Source organism: Aythya fuligula, chromosome 25, assembly GCF_009819795.1.
Source record: "Aythya fuligula isolate bAytFul2 chromosome 25, bAytFul2.pri, whole genome shotgun sequence".
Taxonomy (NCBI): domain Eukaryota; kingdom Metazoa; phylum Chordata; class Aves; order Anseriformes; family Anatidae; genus Aythya; species Aythya fuligula.
The window spans coordinates 2250487-2268338 of record NC_045583.1 but is presented as its reverse complement, the minus strand read 5'-3'; the positions used below and the strand labels follow the sequence as shown (position 1 = coordinate 2268338).

The window sequence follows — 17852 nt, the reverse complement described above, 5'->3', positions numbered from 1 at the left end:
ATGCACAAGAGGGTCGGCAGTGGTTCCAGATAGCTCTTGTGCTGTCCTCCTGGTGCACGATGAACACTATTTAGCATTGCTGAAATTATACCAAGCTTGAACAGCTGTTGGTAAGGAGAGAGAGAGAGGTGAACCTCACACTGGTTCCCTCTGTTCTAGCTTGTAAATGCTGATTTAGAAGTTCATCAGAACACAGAGGACTCTATTTAACTTTCACACTTAGTGACAAAGTAATTCAGTGTGAAACACAAACAAAGCCAGTCAGGAAGCCAGCAAGATGGCACAGAACAGATCTCTTGGGTCACAGATGGGCTGTTTCCATGCCATGCGCTAATTCACTCTGATTTTACTGTGATGTGCAATTTGGAACAGTAAGATGTTCAGAACTATCTTCTAGCTCTCTGGAGGAAAGAGATGGAGAAACTTCTGAGCAGATTTTATCCCTTGAGCGGATGCCAGTTGCTGCCTGTAAATGACTGAACACAGCACACAATTTGGTAGTTCAAACTGCGTGTTTTAAAATTTTCAAGGGATAAACTCGTGGTTAGTTAACTATTACTGAAAAGCTCTTCATCAGAAAAAGTGACCTTACGATTTGTAAGATATTTACACAAAATGAAACCACACTTTAGATGACATACTGTGATCTGGTATCAAGCCAGTCCCTGGTCTCAGCAGCAGCAAAACTTTATTTCCTCCAGCCTGAATCAGCTCAATAGCTCGTGTGTGAGTGATTCCTTGGGTAGGTTCTCCATTGATTTCAACAATTTGGTCACCAACCTGGTAAGAAAATAACAACCAGTTCAGTTTTTATGTATCATGGCCACCATAAAATATTTTTTCATTTAGAAAGAAAAAACAGAGACAGATGCTTCTGTTTTAGCTCTTACATTAAATCCACATGAAATCAACAATAACAAAACCACTCTAGGACTGCTGATTACACAATACAACACAAAACAACACAACAAGGTGGCAGTTCAGAACTCTTCATGTCAGGCCTCCAGTTCAGCCAGCTCAATAGAAAGTCTCAGCTTACTTTAAACATCTTCCATTTATTTACAAGCAACGAGTCAGGTACAGCCATATTCCTGTGCCTATTTTCATTCTGGATCATCTTACAGAGGGATATTGACAAACCATGGAAAACCTGGCAACATGCGTCTGTATGTTTAATAAAAACCTGACTGTTACTACGGCAGAACAAGTTTCATATAAAGGAATGGATTCATTTTTCCAGGTAGGAAAGATCACCTTTATGCAGTTATCAGCACTAAGGTCTTTGAGGCCAATTAGCAACTTGCATAGAAGTTGGGTGGATAATTACCTTTCACACCAACTTTGCAGGCTACCAGAACGGGCCTCAGTATCTGCACAAAGTGTCGTGAAACCTATTTTGCAATACACGGGTCAGCCAATGGATGTCACCAGTGTTTAAATTTAGCAGTTTAAAGAAACTGGGCTTTGTTAAATAAAATGCCTCTGCCAAAGAAGGTCAGTAGCTGGTTACTCATCTGATAGGACAGGGCGCTCTGCACCATGCTACGTGCCTCACATCATGCTCAGCTGCCATTAACTGGGTGAGAAATTCCTCTCCACTGTTTTAGAGAACAGCCAGAAAAATGACAGCATTTTACAGCTGCGGGAGGGACAAAGCGAACGACACAAAACCCATGAACAATCTCACACTGGGTGAGCTCAGAGCTGCAGGGGGCACGCACCACAGCACTTCTGGCCCTGCTCCACCGCTCCCACCGGTGCCTGACCAGCTGTGGAGGGGTACAGACCGCACCCACCATCAGCAAATACATTCACTGCTGAATAACAAAATCACTAATGTGCCTAAAACCGGTGTCCTGAGTGATGCAAGAAGTGGTGCAGACAGCAGCGTGATTTACTTACTTTCATATTGTACTAGCATTTTGCCTCCTCTTGCCACTGAGACATCTGAATTAAGCAGCATTTTATTCACACAAATGCACCACCAGAAACGAATGAGGATGAAACACAAGTTGGGATTCTCCCATGCTGGTGGGACAAGCAGCTGACTCTGTTCTGAATCCATGTTTCAGATGCGATTGCACCACTGTTACACACAGCTTCAGCACAGGAATGGTGTGAGTCTGCAGATGAGCTCTGCCCTACTGTACAGTCCACTTGTCTACTAGTCAAAAGTAGGACCTCTGGGAAACAGTAAGATGAAACTTGAGCCTATTGTTCATGTAGGTTTAAATCTTGCTCTCAGCACCTTTGCCACCTATGATCACAAGGCACTCCTGTTTTACTGGCCAAAAGGTGATCAGAAACAAAAGGGTAACAAAAAAAGATGTGGATGTGGCTTTATGAGAAGAAGCATGAAACTCCACATCCATTTTTTTTTTTTTATTATTTAGATTTTTATCTGTCTGCTAGGATAGGACTCCTTTCTGGCAAGAGATGAGACTGGAAAACTCAGAAATAGGCAACAGGATTGTTCTCTCCCTCACTGTACCAGGCTGGACTGAGGAGTAAGAAACTGTGAGCATTTGAGGAGCCTCCTATATACATACATCCTTGGCACAAAAAGGTGCCTGGTGCCAAGAGGTAGGAGTGGGCTTTAAAAGACTGCTGAGGAAGCTCCCCATGGTCTCCCCCTCCCTTGGAATCTATATTTGGGCTCCTTCTTGAAGGAGCCTCCTTCGGCTCCCGTCACACTTATCTTCTCCCCTGGTCAAAGACAGCATGCACTAAATCTTTATCTCTGTCAGAAATTTAATTTCTGCAAAGAATTAGGGTAGTGGAAGTTAACAATACATAAAATTTCAAATCCAAGTGAGAGTCAGAATAGCTCCAGCAAGGACTGAGTGTCGTCTCTCTCCTGGTAGACTACAGTCCAAAAGGAGGCAGAGACGTGTGTCAGCAGCCACGCACAGTGAACCACCAAGGGACTGCATTTCACGGTCACCCGACTCAGTTGTGTGCTCTAGACTGTGAAAGTTCAGCTTTGAACAGAAGTCACAGATCGTCATGTGCCATCAATTCTTTGCTATTGTACCTATACATTTTGTTTTTCCTATAATAACAGAGAGTGAATTTCTTACAAAAACCTAAGAATCAGCAGAGTAATCTTTGAAAAAAATATTAGGCTTGTATCTTCAAATAATTCACAAAACAGCAATAGCACAACGTACACACAGAAATTCTTTACAAATTCACTGACTTGGACAGTGGCTATACTTTCCGTTTTCTGTTCCACTGTGCAATTTCTTGTCTGGAGTATCCTGATTTACTGCTACTAAGCCCAGGGACGTTATTATAACTCAGGCACATGGATAGACAGTTCGTTTTGGATGGCCAGAGTAACATTTTCTCCTTTAAAATCCTAGCACCACAGCATTTGCTATCACTGCACAGTAGTAGCTGAAAGGACGGCTGTCCAGATGCTGTTCTGCCTGCTGGAATCCCGACCTCATGAACAAAGTTTGTTACCAGCACAGGCAAAGTAAGTATGTCAAAAGGCCGACTTCTGTGCTGACAAACTGATTAGGAAAGACAAACTCACATGTACTCTCCCATCTTTGACAGCTGGTCCATCTTCAGCTAGTCGAAGGATAAATAAGCCCATGTTGTATTCCTTTCCTCCTCGAAGACTGAACCCAAACCCTCGAGGGCCTCTCTCCAATTCTACTGGGAAACAGCCAGAATTCTGTGCAGGAAGTGAGACCAGAGGGAAAAAAAAAAGATGAGGACCTATAGGCAGACTTAAATCTTTGTTTCTCTGGAGAAATGCTTTACAAATTTCCACATTTTGAGAAGCATGCAATATACAATTTAAGATGAATTCATCACAACTCATGTATGATTAAGTGCAATGGTTTCATTCTAAGTCTAAATATAAATAACGTCTTTTTAAGTTTTTGATGTGCATATAAGACTTCTTTAGGAAATGTTGCCAGAGGGTCTGTAGTAGCCTTGTTCCAAGGATTTTGTCTGAGTATTCAACTATGGCAAGTAAATAAATATAAATTATTAGCAAAGACATTATGTGAAATGATTTAGTGCATTTTTATAAGCAACTTTCTACCCAAGTCTGACATGGAAACGTTTTCCTGTTCTCATTTTGAATACTCTGTGGCAATTTCACTGTAGTGTCTTGAGGAACTGGCATTTTGCGTGCCTCTGCATGGTTACCTGCACCTGTGAATGACGACTACCAATAACTGCAGCAACGCCAGCATCCGGTTGTGTCAAGTGCTTATGCTCAGGCCACGAAAGCCTGTAACTATTTGAAACTTCTTTTCCAGCTTCAACTTCCGTAGCTACCCTGCAGAGAAGTAGAAGGAAGCGGATGTCACTTTTGCATGTAAACGATCCCACCAGTCAAGCTTTTCTAGTTGCTTTCAGTTCCTTTTGCCAAATACAAAAGCTCTGTACCTGTCTGTGCTGGAAGGGTTCATCTGTGCTGATCCCAGAGGTCGGTGCTGCGGAGCTGGACTCTGCTTGGCAGAGTTTGTTCCTGACGGAGGACCACGATGTTCTAATAAATTCAAACAAAAACAAGTCAGAGATAATTTTCCAAATATAAAGCGAGGCACACGCAACGAGAGACCACAGTGACCAGCAGTGCTGTGTCTGCTGCTCTCAACTGCCTGGATCAAAATAGAAGGTTTGCATCTGAAATTTTGGGAAAAACGACCACGGCTTTCAGAGGATGAGCTGAAAGGCAGATCTGTGTAACAGCTGATGGGCTGCTCGCGGTGATGCTACTGCCACAGTCCCTCAGGTTGAGCTGAGCTCACAACAGTTACCAGGTGAAGGGGATCTTCCCAGGTTTGGTGCTGTAAGCCAGGAACCAATGGCAGCTCATCAGTTCCACAGAATAAATTATGCAGAAATTTTATTCTTACTTACACTGCTTTTTCTCAGAAAAAAAATACACAATTTTAACCAAACCAACCATGAACAAAATGCTTTTAGACTGTCTGCAAGCTGATAAAGAGCAGAAGGTTCGAGCCAGTCAGATCCACAAAGCTGGTTCAGATACTCGATGCAGCAGTGATTTGTAAGGGACGAAGAACAATGCCCATTTGAGAACACATCACTTTTTAAAGGTAAGAGGAGAACGAGGATTTGCAGGGGCAATTAGGATTCACCGATGAAGGCCTGAACAACAGAGGCAAACTGTCAACTCTTTTAAGCTGCAACACAGTCTCCTGTAGGCCACCTGGAAGCAAGGTTATGGAACAGTCCCAGAGCTACACTGGGGCGACCAGGTAACTGGCACGTACCAACCAGAATTGCAGTGTTCTGCTTTCTCCCAAAGGCTAAGTAAAAATTAAAGTATAACGACGCTTTAATAAAATCCTTTAAAATAATACAATTTTCTTTACCACGCAAAGTAGTGATTGTGCGTTTTACAATAAAACCACTGCATTTATGAAACAAGATGTTTCAGAATACAAAATGTCTGTCACTTAAAAGAGTAATGAAGCATGGTCTATGCAAAAAGCTGCCTCTTCGCTAGAAACTTAAATGGCAAATTGTGGCCCAAGATGAACTTAGGTACTGAATTACAAACTAATAGATTTATTTTCCTTATACAGTTTTAAAAAAATCCCAAACAGTCAAAGTGCAGTTGTTCCAGTCCTCTGTTAGGTGCAACTCATTATTCATTTCTGAGTTAAAAAAAAAAAGCCCAAACCCTAGTAAAATATATAAAAGGCTCAAGCATCTTATGGAAAGGAAAACATAATGTCTATTATTAAACTGAATTCCTCTGTTATGCTAGACCTCAGAAGTCCTTCATAGGACTTGTTGGTGCTATTACTATGACGTGCCTTAAAGAGGTTTTTCTCTAGAGACAAAATGTCAACTTTTACTCCTGGTTTATACTCAGAATTTTAATTTAGAAGCACAGGCAAGAGAAATGCCATCTGTTTGTACAAATTTTCCAGTCCTCTTTCAGCCTTCTCTCTTGTGTTTCCAGCTAATACATGACAGAAGCTGACAGGCTCCTGCTTTTGTGAAAAATGTTAAAGAATGTCTTCTGGAGCATGAAGTGGAATTCGTTTATTCATATGAAAAGCAAAGACCACACATCTGTGAAAGCCAGGAGGGAGAGAGGAGTGCTACATGGTAGCATTCTCAGTGCCAGTCTCAGAGGATAGCACTGAAGATGATGCACTGGGGAACATTAAGCTCTAGGAGAGTTTATGTTTTGTGATGCTGTACAGCTTTTGGCAAAACAGGCATTTTCCTCTTTTGGAGCTGCGTGTTATATTCATCCTTGGTGTCATCCACCACCTTGTGAACAATCCCTGCAAAGCTCAGCTCTCTCCCTGGCACCCCAATAGGGGGAAAAGACTAAAGCCCTGACTAATTTACAACCACTCTGGCTTCTTAAGGGATTCTGCTGTATGGAGGGTTATGCTGTGAGATAAACACTGTTCTTCCAAGTAAATGAGTGAGAATTTTAAAACAATGATTTATTCCCATTTCTGTGGAACAGGTTCTGCTTCTCTCTTTCATTGTCACAAAATTCTTTCCATCTGAAATGTACAAACTTCAGCTGTTTTAAGTCCCCCACATTTTCTGATTGGTCTCCTCAGTCTAGTTTTATCACTTTTTTCCCCCCCCTCTTAATTCTCCTCAGGCTCTTGATTTATCTCTACATTTTGGCTCCAAATATGTAATTGAGGAAAGGAGAAATGCTAAGTTCTTATACACTGTCCAGGTAAGGTCATGCATAAATAAGGGGAAAAAAGATAATATTCAGAAAGTTTATTCTAAAGACAAAGAGCCCCTGAGAAACAGATCTAATGCAACAAACTCAAACTTCAATTGCGTTATAAACTGTCCTGGGCAACTGCTTTGAGGTATGTCCCCTCAAACTGCAATGAATTAGATTTGATAGAAATGAAAGTCTAATAGAAAAATAACAATTTGTAAAAATCTCTCTGCTTTAAACATTAACAAAAAGGGAAATTAAGTTTTTGAAATTCTGTATTACGGGCTGAGATAGCATGTTAAATATTTGCAATGAATGTGAAATTAGAGAATGATCTGTTGGCTGTATTCACATTCTGGCTTTAGGTATTTATTATCTGAAAGGTGACAAAAGCCAACTTTCTGGCAAAATAATGATAGCAAGTTTAATTAAACCCACAAGCAGCAATCCAGAAAAATGCAGTGGTAAGCAGGGTTAGAAAACAGCTTTTCAGTTCAAATGATTGAATTTTACATATTTATAGTGAACTGTTTGCGTAGGAACAATACCATATTGAATGCAAAACTGCATGAGAGCTTTCATTAAAAATATCATCTCTGAAGCTGGGACTTAACAGTCACAAACATTCATTCTGCTGCTTAGATGATACAACAGTTGTGTGCGAAGAATTTGCTAGCAGCCTGGAAAACACCAGACAGGATTTCTGTGGTGGGATGGGACCATTTCTCAAGATGTATTTTTAGCAGGCAAGAACTACAGGGTGTTTCAATTGTATCCTAGGGATGCAGTACTAGTTCATTTGTGTATTTTAAGACAGCAAGAAGAAAAGACTCAGACTGCCTAAGTGGAGGGGATATAAAACGCATCCAGCTCCCGCCCTGTAGCTGGGTCCCTGCACAGCCCTTGCAGAGCTGCGCTGGATGCTCCTGACAGACCGTGTCTGGCACAAAGCTTCCTGACAACTACTGCAGCAGCAAGAGACACACGTACGGTCCCATGGGGTGAGGAGGTTTTCCTTCCCAGTGCAGTCCTTTACTCTGATGTAACTCCCCCAGAAGGGACAACTTCAATGGAAAAACACAAGCTGTGGACAGGTCGTATTTCCCTGTGAGCAGCAGGATCTCTCTCACACGAGAAACCATGAGGGAAATCCCTCGCCCCAGATCATGCTGTTATTACTTGCATCTTATGTTTCAATATAACCATCTCAGCAGCTATCTCTTTCTGCCCCACCTGTGCTGTTCTTCCAGAGCCAACAGATAAGCCTCATTCTCCTTCCTTTCATCCCCGAACACCTTAAAATGCTCCCTTGTAAGTGAATTGACTTCAGAAGTTACAAACATCAGATCTGGCTCGTGTGGTAGGCCACATTCACTCAACTCAGCCGGGCCGTGCATCCTCCTTACCTTCCTCAGCGACGACAGTCAGAGTCACCACGTGGCCCGCGTCTTTGATCAGCTGCACTATGCTGTCGTGCGAGAGCTCCACGATGGACTGCCCGTTCACGGCGGAGATGCGGTCTCCCACTTTCAGCTTCCCGCACTGATCAGCCGGGCTCCCGTCTATAACACGGCCGATCTTGTGAGGAATCACTAGGGAGTCAAGAGCAGGCACATCAGCTTTTCCAGATCACAAATAATGCTTGCGTTGGGCAAGCACCGTACAGACCCAGAACTGCCACAGCCATCCCAGAGACTGTCCCTGCCCTACAGGCTGTCATCAAGGTGATGATTAAGAAAATAAAGAAGGACTTGCAGCAGATTCTCTGTCAAAAATGTTGTCTGTAATAGAGTTATGTAATAATGCCAATTTTGTTTATAACATTTTTCTTAATATCTGACTGTCCAGAAAACACGCCCACAACCCATGGCAACTCTAACCCTGAACACAGGCATCTGTGCAGCATCCTGCACCAGAAGGTGACAGTTCATGCTGTGCACTGCCGCGGGGACCCGGCCCTGCAGCGGGCATTTGTGCCCAAACTGCCCTCCACAGCACAGGCTGGCACCAGGCACTTCCAAAATGGGTGTTTTTAAAATTCTTGCAAAAGTAGCATCTGAGCCAAGACGGCATCACGCGCTAAATGTATGTTGGATGAATTCAGCACAATGTTAGTTAGAAACACTGTCTTCTGCCGTGTTCCTGCTGCTTTTTGTTGTACAGTAAAATGAAGTGGAAAGGCACAGGAAAGTGTCTGAGCCCCAGAAGAAGGATTCACTTTCAAGCCATCATTGTATCCATCTGCAACCACTTGAACAAGTTCCAGAGCAGCGATTTCCAATAAGGAACTAAAGGAACTGACTATGGATTTCAGGAGTTACACGTTTTTCATGTCAGTTTGTGTGTAAACTCACTGCGCTGGCTTGTATTTTGAGGGCTGACACAGACAACCCAAACGTGATGGACAAAAGGAGTGAATCTCAGGAAGAGCATTCTACTCACGATCTCATGCAAAAAACGTTCAAAATTTCTTCTTGGCACTGCTAGTGCTTAGCAGCTATGAGCACGTGGAATACAAATCACTTGATTACACAGAGCAAAACTGATCTTCTGCAGGGGGTCACTGACCTTACCATTAATCAATTTGGACTCAGAGCTTCCTAAAAGAAGCTTCCAGCTTCTCTCCCTCACTCCTGCTCACAACATGTATTTTCCTTTTAACCTTGGTTATTTTGCTGTTTATCTTTACAACTGTGCCTGAAGCTGTGTTCATATACCAGAATTGTAATACCACAGCATGCTACTTTTTCATTTTGATGTTCTAGACAAACACTATCTATTTCTAAATGTCTGACAGTAACAACTTCATTGCTTTCCTCCAAGTGCTGCAGTCTCTGCTTTCTCAGATTCCCAAAGTAATAAATTAGATAATATAAAACCAAGGTTGAAACTATACTTCCATTTAAATACCTATGAATCAATGCAATGTGGAGAATATACATCACAAACAACCCGTGTCCTGCAGACATGTCCTGGTATAAGGACCATGCTAAGACAGTCAGGCACCAGTAATGCCAGGCAGTGACAAAACCACCAGCTTATCACACTTACCACCAGGAGGAGGTTTGTTTTTTGAGGTGAGAATGACAAAGCCAAATCCTTCATTCTCCTTCCGTTGCAGACGGACATCGTAGACCTCTGGGGTCTGCTGGTTTGCAAACTCTCCCCGATTTAGTCGGGGAGAACCATCCTGCGTCACGACAGGCTGTGACTCTTCCTCCTCTGGTTGCTTTTCTCCTTAGAAATAACAGATAAACAACAAATAAGGAAAAAAACAATACTGCTGCTTTATCAGGTAAAGACAACAAAGCTGTACATCTCAGCATCAGCGCTGGCAAGAGGAAGCACTGCCTGCCTTGGAAAGTATGGGACTGAGACTTGATCTTAAAAATGTGTTTTCCTTTTACTTGTTTATACTCAGAATGAATGGTTGACGAACGCATTGGCAAAGCAGTACTGGTTACTGATCAGAACAGGGGACTGTATCAGGATTCCTGAGCCCTATTCCAGCTGTCGTTTACATGATCAAGCACTATTAACTCGAGGTTAAATACCCTTCCATACACTGCAGACCTGGACACTGATCTAAAACTGCAGCATTACAAGATGCTGCACTGAATCATCTCTGGTTTGAATGCACTTGTCCTTGCTGCACACAGATGCCAACAGACTTCAGAATATAGCATGTAGTCCAGAAGACAGGTTGTGCTATTACTCCATTTGCATAGCATTAATGGCTGTTCTAACTACTATCTGCAAAACAGTTTGAAGAAAACAGCATTGCCATCTTAATTTTCAGTCTTATCTGTGTGAGCAGTGCCAGCCAGTGAGTGCCAAAGCATCCTGCTTTTCTCCACTTACTCAGAATTGTAGCTGACACTCCTGAACCTCAGGTTGCTCAATTCTAGTGCAGTAACTGATATGTCTCAGAGCAGCTTTAGTTGATTTGATTGCACCAAAGAAAGTGTTCCTTTAGTCACATCTACTTCGTGTGGTACACTCAGACAGACAGACAGACAGACAGACACATACCACCAAAGAAGACCTTCCTCCGGACTGTGAGCAGCACCTGACCGTTCCGTGCAGCACTGGTCATTAAGTCCAAAACTTGTTTGTGTGACTTCCCTTTAACAGGGACTCCATCGATACACATCAGTTCATCAGCAGCTCGAAGCCTGCCATCTTTTTCTGCTGCTCCCAATGGGATTATGGCTCCAATATAGATCTATCAACAGAGCACAGTCACTGGGTTTGAATGGCAGAACATCAACTCATCAGAACACGTTAACAGTTGGAAACGAGGTGAATCCCGACAGAAAAGGTCTTTTGGGAAGATATTTTAAAAGATTATTTGACCATCCAATTCTAGCAGAAAAACAGCCAGTGGGTGTACTTTGCACTTTTGACATAAGCATAGATTCTGTACTTATTACATATATACGACTTACAGACATTATTGAAATAAAAGTCTCTGTTTTTCATTCCACTTTTTAGAACTTTTAATTATTTAACTAAGAAAGCCCAGAGTGCCTAGCGAAGAAGCAAAAGCATTCAAAAGAACTTGAATTTATTTCTGAAAAGCTGCTCGGTCAGTTCCATGCTTCAAGTTCTTTCAGTGCACAGCTTTTGGTGATTAGATAATGAATTCAGACAGCTGCACTCCCCTTATCAATTCTGTCTAGCCTCACCTCTTAAAGTGCTACTAAATATAACCCAGATAAGAAAAACACACTATTTCATATGCTCAAATCACATGCAGGTTAAATGAAAGGTTAAGAATAATCACAGCCGGTCTGAGGTTAAGCAATGGAGAGCAGCTTGCCTGTACGCAGCAGTCATGGCATCAGCTCGGCACCAACAGCTATGGTCGTTACGGAAACAAAACACAAAAAATGCTACGAAGTGCAACAGAAGTAAAACTCTTTGGTTTTGCTCAAGAGAGGCACTGCTCTTCCCTTTCTTTAAATGCATGTTAAAAAAAAAAAAAAAAAAAAAAAGGCTTGCACTGGATCATAGCTGTGAACAGAAAAAAAAGATCTCTCTTCAACTATAATCAGAAAGCAATCTATGATTATCTACTTCAAAAGTTTTTTTTTTCTCTTGACAGATGAAGCAACAGCCCCTGACATATGTTATTAGTCTTACTACTTCTTTGCAGAGAAGAATGTTTGCCTTTTAGGAAAGTGAGGGGAGTCTCCTAAAGCCTGCCATAATGGGGTACCAGAAGGGCATTTGCCAGCCTGCCTCCAACTTTCCCATTCCTCAACAATTCCCACTCACATCCATGTGAAACTGTGCAACAGCTCTGTAGGCTGAAGCCAGGAAAACTATTACACTGATGACTTCAAACAGTAATTGAACCCTAATCACTGACCAGGTTAAAGCAACCCAGGCTCTAATGAGTATGCTTCCTCTGGAGCAAACATTAGAGCTACATTTTGATGCCACTTATGAAGCCAAACAATACGTACATCCATTTGCAGGAAGAAGCCAATTTTAATAGCTTCTGCTTCAAGGCTTTTATGCAAATTCTAAAGCACCACATTCTGTATTTTCTGAGATGAGAGGAAAAAACACAAGGCAAACATTAGCCTGAAAGAGTGCGCTGAAAAGGCCATGCTTGTATCCTCAAAATGAATTCACCAGAAACGACACAGGCTGACAAAACAAGATTTTTTTTTTTTTTGAAAATTTGGTGGGACTGGGGGGTGAAAACCTCATGAAAACCTCCATCCACCCTGCAGCTCTTCAGCTGTGGGCTTCTCACAGACACCCAACTGATCAGAGCCCAAGGCTACCTGCTGGAGTCCTCAGGCTGTGGTCAACGCCTTCATGGCCTCTGGGAACACAAAGTTCTAGCACAAATTCCACCCAAGTGGACATTGACAAACACAAAACTGAATACACACACAGCTTGCTTTCCTAGAGCACTGTTCATGCCCTCTGGCTTTAACCAGGGCTGGATTCCACCTTCCAGCTTTAACTAGATGACTGAAGAACATCTCAGTGACTGAAGATGGGACTATTCTCTTCTCTTAGGAACTGGAATTGAACTAGTTCTTAAACTCAGCATGAACCTGGTAATCTGAACGAAGTTTTGATCTTAAAAGGTAGTCACTGAACTGATGAATTTTTCCATCATTGAACTACTTAGAATGAGAGAGAAAAGTCGATGACAGAGTAGGAGTCATTCGAACAGTAACAAGGTAAGGTACCATGTAAGCAACCAGAAACAGTTTCACTTACAGGCTGGTCTGGTCCATCCCCTCCAAGCACCCGGAAACCAAAGCCCGATTCTTGCTTGCGCAGGAAAACGTCCAAATCTCTTGTGTTTGGAGCTAAGAGAAAACATTTCAAAACATGTAACGAGCTATCTTTGATTACTGAAAGATTATTCCTTTGTTGTGTATTCCAATGATTTTTATTGACAAAATGCAGTAGCCAGAAGTACAGAAACCAATTTGAACAGCTAAATCTTCAGTGAAGTTCTATGTCCACAATGGAAAAAAAAGGTATTCAAGAAAATGCCAAAAAAGGACAGGAAAAATTCTGTCACACTTGAGTATTTCCAAGTTGATGCTGCAATACTCACGTTTGTCCTCATATATAGTCTTGGACTTCAGGTAGACTTCTGAAGGGTCCAGTTTTGGGGAGCTCGATCTTACAGCAGTGGGTGGGAAAGGCATAGGCTGTGGAATGGGATCGTTGATAGCTTCCAAACTCCCTGAACTGTCCTGCTTATCCTTCTGAAACAGAGCCCCGCCCCCACAAAGCATGTATCAAACCAAAAGCCTGATGGAATCTGTGTGTGCAAAGACAATAACCATCACACTGAGGTGACATGCATGGCAAAACGTGGCAGTAAGGGAACAACACTGCAGGTGAGCTCAGCTTTCCCAGCACGTGAGCTCTGTACACAGCTTGCATCTGACTTGGCTGCTCCAGGCTTCCAGATAGGTCACAGATTTCTGCCAACCACTGGGCTTAGAAACAGGGTTTGAAGTGACTGATGCTCAGAAATGTGTAAACCTTGCAAGCCCCTGCCATTACCGACCCAGTGGCACGCTTGGCGGAGCAGCCAGGCCATTAGGGCAGCCCAGCAGCAGCACAAGGGCATTATAAAACCCCCAGCAGGAGGGAACACTTGAGTATCATGAGGCACAGATAAAACTGGGAATGTAATTCAGTATTTACATTTTTCTCTTCTGCTGTGATAGCTGCAACACTACCACTTGCAGAGGAAAGGACACCAAGTATCCTTGTGGTCTCCCATCCTAATTTCCAGTGGATTATGCACTGAAGTAACTCTAAAAATCTATTCTGGGCTGAAACCCAGCCTAGAAAACTGGAACATGGTGGTCTGCGTGCGTCTGTGCACGTTAAACAAAAGCACGAGCAGAATAGGCTTAGATATGCCCTTTTAAGAAGAGTGGAAGAAAACCCCTTGAAGGAGTTTAGCAGTTTCACACTTCTTGTGTGTTTATCAACACAAGAACTTGCCCTTTTTAACTGAATTCATTTGCCATGTTGCTTAATGCCACTGAACATTGAGTGCTCCATGGGAAAGCTGCTCCTGCCTGTGTGCTGGAACACCATTCCCGGACTCCTCAGTATTTTTAGCATGCCTGCAGAGAGTGTGTGGACACAGGAGCCAGGCTGACAAGGCCTGCACCCTCAAGTTGCACAGATTTATGCAACGACTTAGTGAATCTTCAAATCTTATTGAGTGCAGCTTGTTTCAACCATAAACTTGCGTGCTCATGCTATCGCACTGCTTGGATGTGACTACGATATTTGAGCTGCACAACACACAAAAATAAACTACGTCCACATTCTAACGGGGGTCTCCTAAACTGGAATAATTTGTTGTGTACAAGAAATATTTTTGAAGAAGCAGCTCTTTTCTTAGAGGTGTTCACTAATGGGCATTGACTAGGCTATTTCATAAGAGAAGCGCTCATGACAAAAATATGCATTATCATTCACATTACGAGGGTACTTAATTAATCCCAAGGATTCTTTACTGAACTAACGTATAGTAAAGGTATTTCAATGGGTCAAACTTTACAAGAATAACAAACATCCAACTAGAAACGCAAAGCTACAGACAGACTTTCTGAAAATATGGATTCAAAGATAAGCAAGCAATTCAAGAAGGAAATACAAACCAGTTCATTTTATGTGGAGATCAAGAAATATCAAACTATCTTAAACTTCTTTTAGAAACCTTATTTCACTTTACTACAGGTAATTAGCAAGGCATAAAAAAAAAGTTTTAGATACAGTACTTTGTTTCCCCTTTAACACATACTCTGACAACATTTACCTATGGCAATGAATTTATTTTATATGTATTATCTTATTTATATATATTTTCTTACAAGATCTTTGCTCTGTTCTTGATATTTCAGTAGTAAGAAAGAAGAAATCCATTGCATCTACCAAATAACCCCCAAAAAACTCAAAGGAGTCTGTGGAAGAACTTCTGTGCTAAGTAGATCACATTAACAAGTTTTTTTTGCAACCAAAGAAACCTCAACATTCTTCATCAGAAACGAATTTAAATACACCATTAATACTCACCACTTTGCCAGTTTTAGTAGGTGAGGGTGGACCTGAAGAAAATAAAATGTAGAAAGCAATTTCAATTCTAGGTCACCACAAGTTTAAACAGTATTAAGGCAATATAATCAGTTTCTCCTGAGCTGAAAATGATAACTGCTTATTACTCCTTTTAAATGGCAAAGTGAATGTTCAGTTGACCAAAGCCATTACTTAAGTCTCAAATTAGAACTGCCAGCTTTACAACAATGAAAAACATGTATTTCTCTTTTTGCTTGAAACTAGTAAACCAAAGCACACATCAGTTCATTGGATTATGCTAGAGACTGCATTTTTGCTTTAGCATTCCCCAGACACTTGGAAGAGCCAGTGTTTAAACATATTACCATAAATTTTTTGTTAAAAAAAAATCCCTAGTAGCATCCTCTTACCCCAAATACTCAGGGATATAGATTAAACCTAGAACATAATGGCTTAGAGGCATAATAAACTGCTAGTTAACTCTCAACACTGGACAGGTTTTAAGTATCACACTAAAAGAGGACTTTAAAAAAGCATATAACCACATATAACTGTATATGGCAACTGTAAATGTATGTATATACCTCCTCTTAAGATAAGCAGCGGCACCTCTGCTCCTACTGGAAACTGCTTCAGTACCTCCACCACCTGCAGATGTGTCAAGCTCTGCACGTTCTGATGGCAAATCTCCTTGATCACATCCCCTTTCTGAAGTCCTTGGCACCACTGGCTGTCTAAAATCATTTTTACCTTCTGCCCTGTAGGACTGTCTGCAATGGCAAACCCAAAGCCTTTAGGACCTTTGACTAGAGGAATGGTGACCAGCTCTGGCTGAGAGCCTCCTGAAGATGCGACAGAGATCCTCTGCTCGTTTGTATCCACGGGAGGGCCGTTCAGACGACCATTGACCAGCATAGGGCCCGTTTTCCCATTCTGGTCCAACACGACTGTTCCTGGCATCAAATCCTGGCTGGTCAGACAAACATCTCCTTTAGTCCCAGGTGGTCCGTTGATAATAGGTGTAGCTGTCACTATATCTACAACAGGGTCTTCATTGTCGTCAGGAAGAGGATAACCACGACACAAAGTCATGTTTACATATTGGTTGACAGGAACTAGCTGAAACATCTGGACAACATCTGCATGGGTATGGCCAAGGACACAATTTCCATTTATGTCTACAATGACATCACCTGTTAAAAAAGGAAGTTCAACAACATCAAAACCAAAGACAGAACCACCCACACCTTTCCAGTGTTCTGAGGCTCAGAAGAAAAGCCTAAGTGGACAAAATCTCAGTGCAGTCTTCAAAAAATAATAATCGACGCTGGCTGTGCCATTACCTGTTGGCTATCTGGTGCCAAGAAGCATAAAGGATTTCCTCTTTGCATTTTTTTTTATGTCTTCTCAGAACACAGTGTGCTAAATATATAAACTTTAATCTGCAGCAGATTAAAAAAAATGATACTGTACAGCCACAAGAGATGAAGCAATGTGCACACACATTACTGCAAGCAGATGTTCCTGCTTTAATTCATATTGTACAGCATCCTAATCTCAAACCAAAAATAAATCAGAGTTTTGAGGGAGTTCCTATGTTTATTTTAGGACTGGCTGAACTTAAGCTAGGATTGCGCCCACGTATATTTCATACTCTTACACTGTTGACAGGTGGGTAAGCGTGTATTTTCAAAATGAAGTGGAAGTGCATGTCAGATCCTGAAACTTTGTTTCATAATCTGCATCATGTTGATCACAAAACTTTGCATATGCAATACAATAATCCTCAGGAGTAAGCTCTCTTGCCACTTAAATGCCTGTGTTAGTAATTAGTAATTCTCCTATGCCACGAAGTGTAACAGGAATAGATATGCATCGAACATGTGTATGCACTGAAACACAGTGCTGCACTATTGTCTTAAATTTTTACTGAGGATGAAATTGAATTATGTATAAACAAAGGGAAACATCAGGGGAAAAAATAAAAATAAAAACAGAAAAAGGTTTTATTTCCTAAGTAAATAGTATTAAATCATTGAAAGCATAAACTCTTCTTACTTGAAGCATTTTGTCTTTTCTAGTATGCAAACCATATGCTACATTAAGCATATAAATAACTTAATTGAGCATGTAATAACAATGAAAGTGTCCAATTCTTTATGCATTGCAGGTTCTCTCATCCCTCATTCCCTCACTTGTCCACTTCTTAAAGCCTTGCTTGTTCATTCCTACTGTAGTTTTTTTTGTTTTGTTTTTTCAATTTTTAATATCTGGTACTTTTTGGTAGTAACAAGAGACCAAGATTCAAATGCACTGTTTTTACTTTACATATGGAGAGAGAACAAAAACCATTCAGTAAACGGCTATGAAGCCCAAAGCTGACAAAACTACTGAAATCTTCAAAAGTGACCTCAAAATAGATTTGTCCCCAGAACACTGTTTTTTCACATTTCAGATACTGCTCTGCATGGATCTTTCAAAAACCTGACAACTAGTGAGGTATTCATATTCAGAGTCAGTGGACAGCACCATCCAACCTCCTGCACATCAGAAGCTGCACTCT

General features: G+C 41.5%; 1 protein-coding gene across 2 annotated transcripts in view; it reads right to left on the bottom strand.

Annotated features, from left to right (window-relative positions):
- Window positions 1-17852, bottom strand: part of MAGI3 (membrane associated guanylate kinase, WW and PDZ domain containing 3) — a 61222-nt gene that overhangs the window by 3973 nt on the left and 39397 nt on the right. For both annotated transcript variants that reach the window (XM_032203366.1, XM_032203365.1), the window contains exons 10-20: window positions 15874-16482; window positions 15290-15321; window positions 13299-13452; window positions 12953-13044; window positions 10739-10931; window positions 9758-9943; window positions 8113-8298; window positions 4414-4516; window positions 4171-4303; window positions 3542-3685; window positions 642-780 (exon numbers count right to left, since the gene is read on the bottom strand). In XM_032203366.1, coding sequence (XP_032059257.1) covers window positions 642-780; window positions 3542-3685; window positions 4171-4303; window positions 4414-4516; window positions 8113-8298; window positions 9758-9943; window positions 10739-10931; window positions 12953-13044; window positions 13299-13452; window positions 15290-15321; window positions 15874-16482 — 1971 coding nt within the window. The remainder of the gene's footprint in view (window positions 1-641; window positions 781-3541; window positions 3686-4170; window positions 4304-4413; window positions 4517-8112; window positions 8299-9757; window positions 9944-10738; window positions 10932-12952; window positions 13045-13298; window positions 13453-15289; window positions 15322-15873; window positions 16483-17852) is intronic.